Source organism: Rattus rattus, chromosome X, assembly GCF_011064425.1.
Source record: "Rattus rattus isolate New Zealand chromosome X, Rrattus_CSIRO_v1, whole genome shotgun sequence".
Taxonomy (NCBI): domain Eukaryota; kingdom Metazoa; phylum Chordata; class Mammalia; order Rodentia; family Muridae; genus Rattus; species Rattus rattus.
The window spans coordinates 90,775,576-90,788,774 of NC_046172.1; the positions used below are offsets into that span (position 1 = coordinate 90,775,576).

General features: G+C 36.3%; 1 protein-coding gene across 1 annotated transcript in view; it reads right to left on the bottom strand.

Moving 5' to 3' along the window:
- Positions 1 to 12,097, bottom strand: part of Il1rapl2 (interleukin 1 receptor accessory protein like 2) — a 118,240-nt gene extending 106,143 nt beyond the window's left edge. The window contains exon 1 of the mRNA XM_032889454.1: positions 11,974 to 12,097. Coding sequence (XP_032745345.1) covers positions 11,974 to 12,097 — 124 coding nt within the window. The remainder of the gene's footprint in view (positions 1 to 11,973) is intronic.
- Positions 12,098 to 13,199: the final 1,102 nt, after the last annotated feature.

Genomic DNA, 13,199 nt, shown 5'->3' on the forward strand with positions numbered 1-13,199 from the left:
CAGTCTCTTCTGGTTTCGCAGCCGTGTCTGCCTCTCTGAAGGTTTAGCTCTCCCTCCCACGGGATTTGGGTGCAGAGAACTGTTTATCCGGTCTGTTTCCTTCAGGTTCCGGTGGTGTCTCTGTACCTTTAATTCTTAAAAACATTTCTTTTTGGGAAATAGAGGAAGAGTTGATCTTGGGGAGAAGGAAAGTAGAAAACTGGGACTGGGGGGAGTGCGGTTGGGGGAACTGAGGTCTGGAACATCTTTCTTGCTTACTTATATGATACATAATGTCTGAAGAAAATCATAAATTTATCTTCTTTCTGATGTTTCATGAATGATATACAATAACCCGATGCTTTAATATGCTATTTTTGAACCCAGAGCACTTGAGGAAAACAGAATACAGTGAGAGAATTTTCTGAGCTTCTCTCAGTTGCCTAAAGAGGGATCTTCCAAACGGAACAGCATTGTCATGAATTCCCTCCCTGGGAATATTCTAGATCAATGAAAATTAACTTGAATCACAGGAAAGGAGACTGAAGCTTGATACTGTAGCTATATCAGCTTTTCTTCTGAGAACTGTTTCTAGGCAACTTCTATCACCTGGGAGTCTCTTAATCTGCATAACAAAAACAACTTTATTTCCTATATATTTCCTTCCTTCATAATAGGTTACCACATTCCTCCAGAATCCCAAAGGCCCTATTCCCTTTGTAGCCTAGGACACAATGTAAGTTAGTCATCAAACTATTCCTTGAGACATTCCCATTTGAATAAATGGAATTAATTTGTTCTCTTATTAATTAATCTACATTGTTAAGTTAATTTATGGCCTAGCCAAATGTCCTAGAATGGTAGAGGAAACCCATTTTAAATCCCTTTATTTGGAAAATGAACTTTTGATAGTATATGTAGTTTTCACTTACCTTCCTGGGCTCAGAACAGCACTGTGTTCTTACTAAAGATCTTCATAATTCAAATATTTAAAAACACGGCAAAAAATAAGTGTTTTCTCAGACATGATGTATAATGTATATCATAACTTAGAGACACAGGTGTCATTTAGAGTTAGATTTTGTTGTGATTCATATTTCAGTACAGTTTTATATATTAAGCACATATAGGAGATCAGAGGCTATATAGACTAATTAAAATTAATATATCACATGCTAAGGATATTGAGAAACTTTCCTAGAATCTTCTGTTTGACACATTTGGAAGATTATTTTGACCCCCTTTTTCATTTTGATCACCCTTTTTCATGTTGCTATATTTTTTATTTGCTTTTTTGTACAAGAATACATTAATGAGAGTGTTTGTTTAATACATTATTCAGTTTACACACACACACACACACACTTTTTCTATCTCTTAGGTGGTATAAAGGACACGTTCAAGGCTCATTATTTATTTTAACTGTGCAACTCCAATAGATGAAGAATTTTATGCAGAAAATTAATGCTGAAAGGATAGAATCAGTTTCACCAGATATGAACTCTCAGAGGTTATCCGATTACAAACGGTCAGCCTTAAACACATAAATATATGAACAAAATTAAATGTGCAATATTTTGATCCTATTCTTTCTCCTCCCAGATCATTTCGCTACCCACAGAAGTGTTCTCTCTCTCTCTCTCTCTCTCTCTCTCTCTCTCTCTCTCTCTCCTCTCTCCATCTCCTCCCTCCATCCCTCTGTCTCCAAACACAAACAAACAAACAACAAAATCCTAAATGTAAACAAAACACATTAAGGCATTAAACATAAAAACTGAGCAAAAAGCATCTAATCATATAAGCACAAAACACATGCAGGCAGGCACACACAAAGACAAGGAGTACTTTTTTCTTTATTATTTATTTACTTTAAATCCTGTATATAAACTCCCTTCCCTCTTCTTCTCCCAGTCCCATCCTTACACCCTTACCCCCATCCTTTCTCCCCTTCTCCTCAGAGAAGAGGTGCCCCCCCCTTCTCCAAGTGTACCAACTTTCCCTGGAACATCATGTCCTAAGCACATCAAGACTAAGTATATCCTCTCCCATTGAGGCCAGACAAGGCACCCTAGCTAGGGGAAAGGGATCGAAAGGTAGGCAACAGTCAGAGCCAGTCCATTTTGCTTTAGCTAACTACTCCCAGGTATACTCTTTATCAGACTTGGGTGTCTCCTTTGTATTCTTCACAGTAATTGAGAGGAAGAACATACTCACATATCAGAGTCTTTCTCTTAACTCTTTCCACCATGGTTCTTACCCTATAGTATAAACTATGTCTCCAGTATAAACTATTAAGCATATTGGTAGACAAAAAAGCTAAGGAAAGCAATGGCAAGATTCTATAGTCTAAAGAGAAATACCCAACTATTTGAGAGTTTTCAATAAATTTTGGATTTTTGTCACTTGTTTACACTAAATTTATTAATTCAATTATCAATATGTTATGTTTTGGTGTTGAATGTTACTGAGAAAATGTTAATGTAGTATTTGTGTTTATTCGTTTATGCTTCACTGTTTACTCATTTTGTGATTATAGACATCTTCTGGCTTGGGTCACTGATCATAGAAAAATTTATTCACAGTTTTGATTAAATGATCTGTTTTGATATTAGATGAGGATCTGAGGTTCAGAATATAATAGAAAGTATTTATTTGTACCTCGTTTTATTTTTTTTAATTCTTGAGGAATTTCATAGACAACTACACTGAATTTACCTTTTTTGTACCCATTCCATTTCTCCAATATCCTCCAGCACCCACTCACTTTTATTATAATTATTGTTACATATATAAAACAAACATATGAGAAAATTTCATGAGACTTCACACATAGATGAAGAATTATAGGCTGGCAATGTTTCTTGAAAGAGAGAGAATCAATTCTTACCAAAGATGAACTCTTGAATAGGCTGTCTAATCCCAGTGGGTTAGCCATAAATACAAGTGTATATGGGCAATTCGGGGTAGTCTCAATAGATAGTATTTATACTTCTTTTCAAAAGATCAGGTATTACAGTATGCATTATAAAAAGGTTTCATCTGGAAAAGTTTCAATTGGCAAATTGGCTATGACATGTAGGAATGTTTCAATATATTGCAAGGTTGATATGGATGGTATTTTGAACATATATTTAATTTTTTCATGGAGTATGCATGGAAACATAGTTCTAGGGTAAATTTTGCTTCCCAGGGGACATTTGCTGAAGCCTTGAAGCATTGGTGCTGTAGTAGTTGATGGGAAGTGTTTGAGGTATTTAGCTGGTGGAGATAGGGGTGACATCATTCAACAACACAAGTCACTACCTTTGCCCAATAATCTTCCAGACACTAACAGTAGATGGTGGTGTTTTAATCTAATATACTAATCATAATGAAATATGAACTATTACAGTCAAAATAAGGCTATAAAAATACTACTTGACTTTGGTAGAACCAGATTATTAATGACACATGTCTTTGCTTATTCTCTAGAGTTTAATGGTGAAGAGGGCGGACATTATGAATTTTTCAAATAATATAAAATGGGTATCGTTCGAGCTTTGGATGTGTAGCACACCTTGCAATGCTTGGCAAATAAAAATATTCTACGGCATTGTTATAGATTGGATTGAATGTTTCCCAAAGGTCAAATGTTAAGTGTTTGCTTCCACATTTATGCTATTGAAAGGTGAGAGGACTTTAAGAAGTAGGGATTAGTTTGAGACATATGTGGAATCTCCAAATCTCTCTCTTTTCTCAATTATTTTACTTACTCATTTTAGATTCTGCTCGCTGCCCCTATCTCTGTCACTCCCTCCCATAATCCTTCCCTTGTTCCCTTCCCCTTCTCTTCTGAGCAGGCAGGGCCCCTTGCCTATTCCTCTATCCAGGCATTTCAAATCTCTGCAAGGTTATCTGTTTACTCTCCCAATGAGGCTAGACATGGCAACTCAGCTAGAAGAACATGTCTTAAATTTGTTCTACTATGACATGATGGCCTCTGCCTATACACCAGTATTCACAGGGAAAACAATAGCTTCGTGCAATAATGTTCAAGAATGTAAATAACTATAAATCAAATGAAAATTTATCTATTTATTGATTATCATAGGCATTAGTTTAATGGAAAGAAGACCATCGTTCTCACCCAGCTATTAATCTTGTGGGCTATAATAGTAGCATGCCTATAAGATTTAATAGTGGCCCAAAAGTTAAGGAATAACAAACCACCTTTTTTATTTTATTAACTTGAATATTTCTTATTTACATTTCTGAGAGTTATTCCTTTCCCGGTTCCTTGAGCCAACATCCCCTAACCCTCCCCCTCCCATTCTTATGGGTGTTCCCTCCCCTATCCTCACTCCCCATTGCCGCTTCCTCCCCCAACAATCACGTTCACTGGGGGTTCAGTCTTAGCAGGACCCAGGGCTTCCCCTTCCACTGGTGCTCTTACTAGGATATTCATTGCTACCTATGAGGTCAGAGTCCAGGGTCAGTCCATGTATAGTCTTTAGGTAGGGGCTTAGTCCCTGGAAGCTCTGGTTGCTTGGCATTGTTGTACATATGGGGTCTCGAGCCCCTTCAAGCTCTTCCAGTTATTTCTCTGATTCCTTCAACGGGGGGCCTATTCTCAGTTCAGTGGTTTGCTTCTGACATTCGCCTCTGTATTTGCTGTATTCTTGCTGTGTCTCTCAGGCTCAATCTACACTTCTGCACTTCTTGCTTCATTCATCTTGTCTAATGGGGTGGCTGTATATATATGGGCCACATGTGGGGCAGGCGCTGAATGGGTGTCCCTTTAGTCTCTGTTTTAATCTTTGCCTCTCTCTTCCCTGCCAAGGGTATTCTTGTTCCCCTTTTAAAGAAGGAGTGAAGCATTCACATTTTGATCATCCGTCTTGAGTTTCATGTGTTCTAGGCATCTAGGGTAATTCAAGCATTTGGGCTAATAGCCACTTATCAATGAGTGCATACCATGTGTGACAAACCACCTTTTTGATTGGATTTAAGGCATGTTCTGTGACATAAAAATCATACATGATACTGCTAATGTGGCTATGACTAGATCAGTCATGGGATTATAGGAAAATTTTTCTAAAGGAGCAATAATTCGGAGTAAAAGATATAGCAATAAATCATCTCCTAATGACATATTACTGTACCCACAGATCTCTGCCTATCTTAGACCTAATCAGAGAAACTTCTTTTTATTTTTTTTAAAATAGCTTGGAATTAAGACAGAGACCCACAACTGGACAATGTGCACAGTAAGGGAGACTCGATTGTAAATGGGATGTCTTCATCAAATGCCTCTAGCTAGGGCTCTGAGATCTATGCAAAAGAGGAAGCAGAAAGTGTATAAGAACCAGAGGTATGGCTAACTTCACAGAAAAAAAAAAGTGTCTTCAAGACGCAACCAGAGAGATGGTTTATATATCAATTTACAGGGACTATGGAAGCACATACAAAACCTGCATTGGTTTATTGGTTTATGCCGAATGGAATCACATGAATGAAAGGGTAATATTCCCATCCTAACTAAGGAGCTATTAGAAACTGGTACCTACAAGCAAAGGAAAAATCAGTTTTGTTCAATAGAGGCTTGAAGGCTGTAACTACCACACTAGGGTAAGCTTCATAGACAAGTGTGGTTGATCAACTCCAAGTTAATTTCATTGTGTGTGGGGCAAGTGGCTTTTGCTTATTTCTGTTTTGTTTTGCATTTTTTCTTATTGGCTTGACTTTTGTTTTGTATTTTATTCATTTTAAAGAGAAAGAGAGAAAGAACATAAAGTTGTTGTGTAAGAAGCTAGGGAGGAGCTGGTGAGAGTTAGGGGAGGAAGAATATGATTAAAATATGTCAGGTGATAAAAACCTTTTCATAAAAACAAATCGGGCAAATTTTAATTATCCAGTGGGATGTAACATTTACTTTTAGTGGAAAGGAGGAAAACCTAAGAAAAATTCTTAGAACTAGTGACATTTTTCTCAATACAAAAATTTTGGTGAAAGTTTTCCCTTGTATTATAAATGACACCTCTAAAAATTTCAAAGCACATATCTGGAAACAAAAGGGAAATGATATTTCTTTTATATATTTACTTTATATAAGAAAATAACTCCTTAATATGATATAAATGTTAATAACAAGCTACAATAACAAAATCAACAATAATCACAACCTTAAATGGATTTGAGTTTCAATGGGAGTTTGCTTCACATAATATATAGCAAAAATAATGAAATTACTGTGTGACTTATTAAATATTATTTAAGAAAAATATATCCTACCTGGTTATTAGTAAGTAAATATGTGGTCACTAAAGCATTAGGTCTTAGTACCTTGCAGTTTTTCTGATATACTGTTACTAGTGGAAGAAAATGAAAAATATGAAATCATAATTCAGTTTTTACAAGCACTGTGTAGTTACACATTATTTGTTGCTATATAATTATTGAAAAGACTATTAATCTTACATTTCCTGTAATTTGCGTAGAGTAGCCCTACAATGTCATGTCAAGCAGAGTCTAATATTGAAGCAATTTCCCAGGATTTATAGCAATAATCTTAATCAGGTCCCTTCAGAGAAACAGATGTTCAAGTGATAGAGATTCCCTTTGGCTAAAGAGATCATTAGGTAAAAGAGAATATGTTTTCCCATATTTCATAGGGTGACCCCATTGTGTTTGCCTCAGAGAAGTCTGTAAGTGGAATCTCACGAGTCTACTGCCATTAAGAAAATGACAAATATTTTGTAGGCTCCTCTTAATGAACACTGATCACCCAGGGAAACTGTGGAAAGCTCTCGTGTTTTGCAACTGCAGTGGATTTTATGAGAAATACCCCCATAGTCTTGAGTACTTGACTACTTAGTCCTTGCTTGTTGGTGCTTTTTGAGGACGTTTAGGAGGTACAGGCTTAATGGGAAATGCACTACAGCATTGGCAGCAGGTTTTGAGATAATACATTGTTTCCCTACTTCCAGTTTCTTCATTCTGTGTCTTTCTTGTGGTAAAATATGTGATTTCTCAATTTCCTGCCCCTGCTATCTTACCTGCTGCTTGTTGCTGTGACCCCCCCCCCTCCACTGAGAATGACCCCAAATCTTCCAGGAACTATAAGACAAATTAAAATCTTCCTTAACTCACATTGTGATGGTGTTTTCTCATGGCAACAGAAAAGTAACTAATATATCACCCATCAATAAGAGACAAATTGTTTCTGAGAGACTATTTGCCACCACCACCATCCTGTATCAATCAAACATATACATATATACATATATATATATATATATCCTGATATATTTAATTATGAAGTCAGAGAGGTTACTATTTGAAATTAAGAAAGAATCAGTAGGAGGAAGCAGGAAGGGCTAGGTTAAGTCATGAAGGAAATTTGAGCAAAGTACAATGATGTACATGTATGAGAATGTCATAAAGTCACCCATTATCTATAAATCTAAGATAAAATAAAATCATAGGTTTTGAAGCCTTCTTCTAGAAATGTAGAACAGATATTATTTTCATTATATCACCCACTAACTACAACTAAGATATCTGCTTATTTTGTATAAAATACATGAGCAAACTGTGAGAAGTAAAGAAAGGATGAAAGACTGTTAGATATAAAATATCATGCTATGGGTTGGGGATTTAGCTCAGTGGTAGAGCGCTTGCCTAGGAAGCGCAAGGCCCTGGGTTTGGTCCCCAGCTCGAAAAAAAAAGAACCAAAAAAAAATATCATGCTATGTCATGGTACTGGTTCATTTCATGCCTCATATATTCTAAGAGTTGCTAATCATGTCAGAAACTGAGACATGCTGCTAGACAGAAAAACACACAATATACCTGCTTTCTGTAGGTAAATTGCAAAGAAAGCCACAATATAATGAGGTAGAAAACTCATTCTTTTTCCTATATTATTCAAACATTACAGAAAAAATAGTGGCTTAATTCCTGTCCATATTAGCAAAAAAAAATGACTGAGGAGCCTAGATAGTCACTCTTAAGGTATTATAATAAGGAATCACAAACAAATATTAAAATGGTATTAGAGGCAGTCAAGTAGAAGGAAGCCAATATTGTCATTCTTCCAGTTACTAATGAAAACTACACTCTCTTGCCCTAAAATATTTGAAGTGTCTTTCTAGACTATAGCAAGATTCTGAACTTCTAGTCATAGAATGAGACATCTTTTTATATTTACACTGGGTTTTTATTATATGGGCCCTTTTACCACAGCCAAGTGATAATGAAGCCATCCCTATCACAGTGCCAATAGAAACTGTGGAGGAACCAGGAACCCAAACCTACCCAGAAATATGTAGTTGATCCTCACTTTGAGTGTTAGAGGAAACTGAGTATGAAATCTTGACTTCTATCTGTCTCCATCTGAAAGCAGTGAATGATTTTCTCCCTCCTGTTGATGGGGTAGTTTTAGATAAAGACAGTCAAGACAGAAAGTTTAAGTAAAAATGTCCAGATTTAAAGGAAAATTTTCTAGTCAAACCAAAATGGGAATAGCTCAAATTGAGTACAAGAAACCAATAGAGTCTAATGCCAAAATATTAGTTGTTACAGCAAAAAACTTGTTGGCCTTTTTAGTTTACTAATAGGAAGCCTTAGAAAGTCTGAGGAAAGAGAAGATATAAATGTGGGTTTTTTAAGTTCAAAGCTGCTTAACAAAGATTGTCTCACTTCTCAGTCCATCTCTCTCCCATCACTGACCCAAGAAGACTCTTGGGCTGAGATTCTGTAGCCAGCATGGTGATGCAAACCTGATTTCCCCTCCACTGCCCCCTTCATTAAGCTTACCCAAGTCCTGGGGCTGCTTGACAAGGATATTTACCTACTCTTGGCCCATTTCCTTCTCTCTGGGACTTGCCAGAACCGAACCAGAGACTCTACAGCCATAAAGAGTGACACAGAGTCTGAGAGCTTTGTCAGCTGCCTGACTGGGACCATTTAGTTACACTTTCTGGCTTTGAGACCCAGGACCAGTACACATTATCAGGGAAAATTTGGTGCAGGGTCCTTTATGGAACTGTTGAAGGCATTAGACTGTAGTAGAGAAACAGAAGACCCAAGAAAGAGGCTATATCACAAAATATCAGATAAATCAGGGACACTGAGATCATACCCTTACTATTAATTAGCCCATCAATGAACATTGTAAACATTTCTGCTGAAAGAAAAAGGATGACTTGAACACACACATATACATGCACACACGTGCTCACATAAAAGCCCCAAAAATGTGCCACCTGCAAACCCCACAAAATCTATAGTAAGACCCCTAATGAGAATGACATAAAAGGACTTAAAGAGTTCAGAAGAATTATTATAACTCAAATTAAAAACCCCAAAGAATAAAAACGATAAATGAAATGAGAAAGTCAATGCAAAACATGAAAATAGCGTTTGAATTTTTCAGAAATTCCAAAGGGAAATACACTGGAAATTAAAAACTCAGTAACTTGGTGGAAAACAGGACCAACTACCTGGATGCAGTTCAAAACAGAGATTCAGGGATGAAAGACAAGAAAAGTCAATGAGAAATATAAATGAATAAAACATGAATGAGGTTTGGGACACCATAAAAAAGACCTAACCTCTGAATTATGAGCAAAGGAGAAGAAAATTACAGTGTAGGCATCTTTAGAAAAATCATAAAAAGAATTTCTCCAAAACCTAGAGAAATAGATGCCTATTGAGGTACAATAGCTCTACTGAACACTAAATATTCAAGAGAACTTCTCCATTACATATTACAACTAAATCATTAAAAACACAGAGTAAATACAGGTTATTGAAATTTTCAAGTGAGAAAAGCAACTTGAAGTCACCTATAAAAGCAGGCTTAATAGAATAACTACTGATTATTCAAGAACATTTAAAGCCAGAATGTCCTTGAAAGAGGTATTCTAAGTCCTGAAAGGCCACAACTGTCAACATAGACACAACATTATACACAACAAATTTAACTATTAAAATTGAAGGAGGAAAGCCTGGTAGGAGTTGCACATGTCTTTAACCACAGCAGTCGGAAGGCAGAGGCAGACAGATCTCTGTGAGTTCAAGGTCAGAGTGGTCCACAGAGTGAGTTTCAGGATAGCCAAGTCTACCCAGAGAAACTCTTTCAACAAACAAACACACAAACAAACAAATATAATTAATGGAGGAATTAAAAGTTCCCATAATAAAAATAGATTAGAGGAACTTATGATTAAAAACTATCTATAAAGAAGATACTGGAAGGAATACTTAAAATCTGAAGAGATATGATAAGGATATTCAAGATATCATCGGAACAAATAAATATTTCCAGGATAGGTAATCAAAAATGTTGAAAAAGCACTGCAAAAATTAACAAAATGATAAGAATAAATACACGTCTTTCAATAATTCCTGAATACTAATGGTTTGAGTTCACCAATAAAAAGATACAGATTGGCAGACTAGACTATTTGACAGCATTACTTTTTTCTGCAGCTTGTAAGAAACACTCCTCACTTTCAAAAATCGATGCCACCTCGGAGTTAAAGTACGGAAATGAGGATTCTAAGCAAATGGAATTGAGGAAAACACTCCTCACTATCAAAAATAGCACCTTAGAGTTAAAGTATGGAAATGAGGAATCTAAGCAAATGGAACTGAGAAAAAAGCAGGTGTAGCTATTCCAATACATGACCAAGTAAGTCAATACTAGTCAAAAAATACATAGGTGTATTTTATACCCATTAAATGAAAAACATTCCCATAGGATCCTATAGTATAAACATATATGTACCAAACACAGTGGTACACATAAAAGAAAGATTATATCTAAAACTACCTATTCTCATAAACACAGTTATCAGTGATTTTAATACCCTCACTCTCAGCAAATAAACTGGAGAACTCATTTAGTTAAATGACACAGATAAAAGGGACCTAACAGTTGTCTATCAGAAAATTGCACAGAATTACAAAAGAATGCATTTTCTTCTCAGCAACTATAGAAACTTCTCTAAAGTAGTCCACATATTAGGGCATAAAGAAAGTCTCAAAAATATAGGAAAATTGATTTATCCACTATGATAGTCTGTTTGGAGGTTTGTTCTGTATTTTATCTGATCACAATGAAATAAAGCAGGATATAAACAATAATAAAAAAAATAAAAAACTAGAGAAAGTCTTGAACACCAACCAACAAACTACTGAATGATACTGAGTCACTGAAAAGAAATTTAGAAGAAAAAGTTCTTAGAATTGTAGGAAAATGAAAACAACATACCAAAGACTATGGGACAGAATGAGGGTGGCTCTAAGAGAAAGGTTTATAGCGCTAAATACCTACATAAAAATAGTTCAAGTGAACAGGCAACCAACAAAATGGGGAAAATATATTTATCTACTATACACCTGACAGAGGGTTAGTATCAGAATGTTCAAAGAACACACACATAAATAAATCAAACATTTAAATAACAAACAATTAAAAATGGGGCATGGAGCTAAACAGAGTTCTCAAAAGACAAAATACAATTGTCTAAGAAACATTTTTAACTATTTATTTAATAACATTGATGGTTATTTGAGAAATGAAAATTAAAGCTACTTTAACTTCAACCAAAATTGCTGAGATTAAAATAAATATCAGTGACGATGATGATAATGATGAAGACAGCACAGGTGTGAGTAAAGAAGAACATAAAACCAAATTGATGTAACTACTATGAAAATCGTTTGGAGGTTTGTATAAAAGCTAGAAATAGATCTACTACATGCTCCTGCTATCTTATTTTTAAAGTCATAATCTCAATTGCTGTAATGAAACACCATGACCAAAAGCAACTTGTGGAGGAAAGGGTTTATTTCATCTTACAACTCTCAATTCACACTCCATCACTAGGGGAAGTCAAAGCAGAAACAAAAGGCAGGAAACTGGAAGTAGGAACTGAAGCAGAAGCCTAGAGGGATACTGCTGGCTGGCTTGCTTCTCCTGGCTTCTTCAGTTTTTTTCTTTTTTACCTTGGGATAACAGGCCCTGCCATGTCAACTGTTCATCAAGAATATGTCCTACAGGTTTGCCTTCAGGATTATTCATTTTTCTACAATATAGTGCAGATTCCCAGATAACTCTAGCTTGTGTCATGTTAACGAAAATCATTCAACAGGATATCACTCTTGTATGTGTGTGTCTGTGTGCCCGTGTGAGTGTGAATACACACATACAAAACATACAACAGACTTTCTATCCTAAGTTTGTGTGTGTGTGTGTGTGTGTGTGTGTGTACTCATTCACGCTTATGCTTTTCTATTTACAATATGCAGGGAATGGAAATAAATGTACTAAATGTCTATCCACAGATGAATGGATAATTAAAACGAGGTACATGTACACAATTCAATATTATTTAGCTGTTAAGAAAAAAATCATTCTATGCTCAATTCTTTGTCTCTGTGTTTCCTCCTGTGAGTGTTTTGCTCCCTTTCTAAGAAGAACTGAAGCATCCACACTTTGGTCTTCCTTCTTCTTGAGCTTCGTGTGGTCTGTGGATTGTATCATGGGTATTCAGAGCTTTTGGGCTAATATCCACTTGTCAGTGAGTGCATACTTTGTATCTTATTTTGTGATTGGGTTACCTCACTCAGGATATCCTGATATTTTCTAGTTCCATCCATTTGCCTATGAACTTCATGAAGTCATTGTTTTTGATAGCTGAGTATTAGTACACTGTATAAATGTACCCGATTTTCTGTATCCAGGCCTATATTGAAGGACACCTGTGTTCTTTCCAGCTTCTGGCTATTATGAATAAGGCTGCTATGAACATATTGGAGTTTGTGTCTTCGTTGTATGTTGGGGCATCATTTGGGTGTATGCCCAGGAGTGGTATAAATGGGTCCTCAGATAGTACTATGCCAATTTTCTGAGGAACCTCCAGACTGATTTCCAGAGTGGTTGTACCAGCTCGGGATCCATCCCACAAACAGTAACCAAACCCAGACACTATTGTGTATGCCAAGAAGTACATGCTGACAGGAGCCTGATATAGCTGTCACATGAGAGGCTCTGATAGTGCCTGACAAATACAGAGGCAGATGCTCACAGCCAACCACTGGACTGAGAACAGGGTCTCCAATGGATTAGTTAGAGAAAGCACTGAAGGAGCTGGAGGGGTTTGCAACCCTACAGGAAGAACAACAATATTAACTAACCAGACGCCCCAAGCACTCCCAGGGACTAAATGACC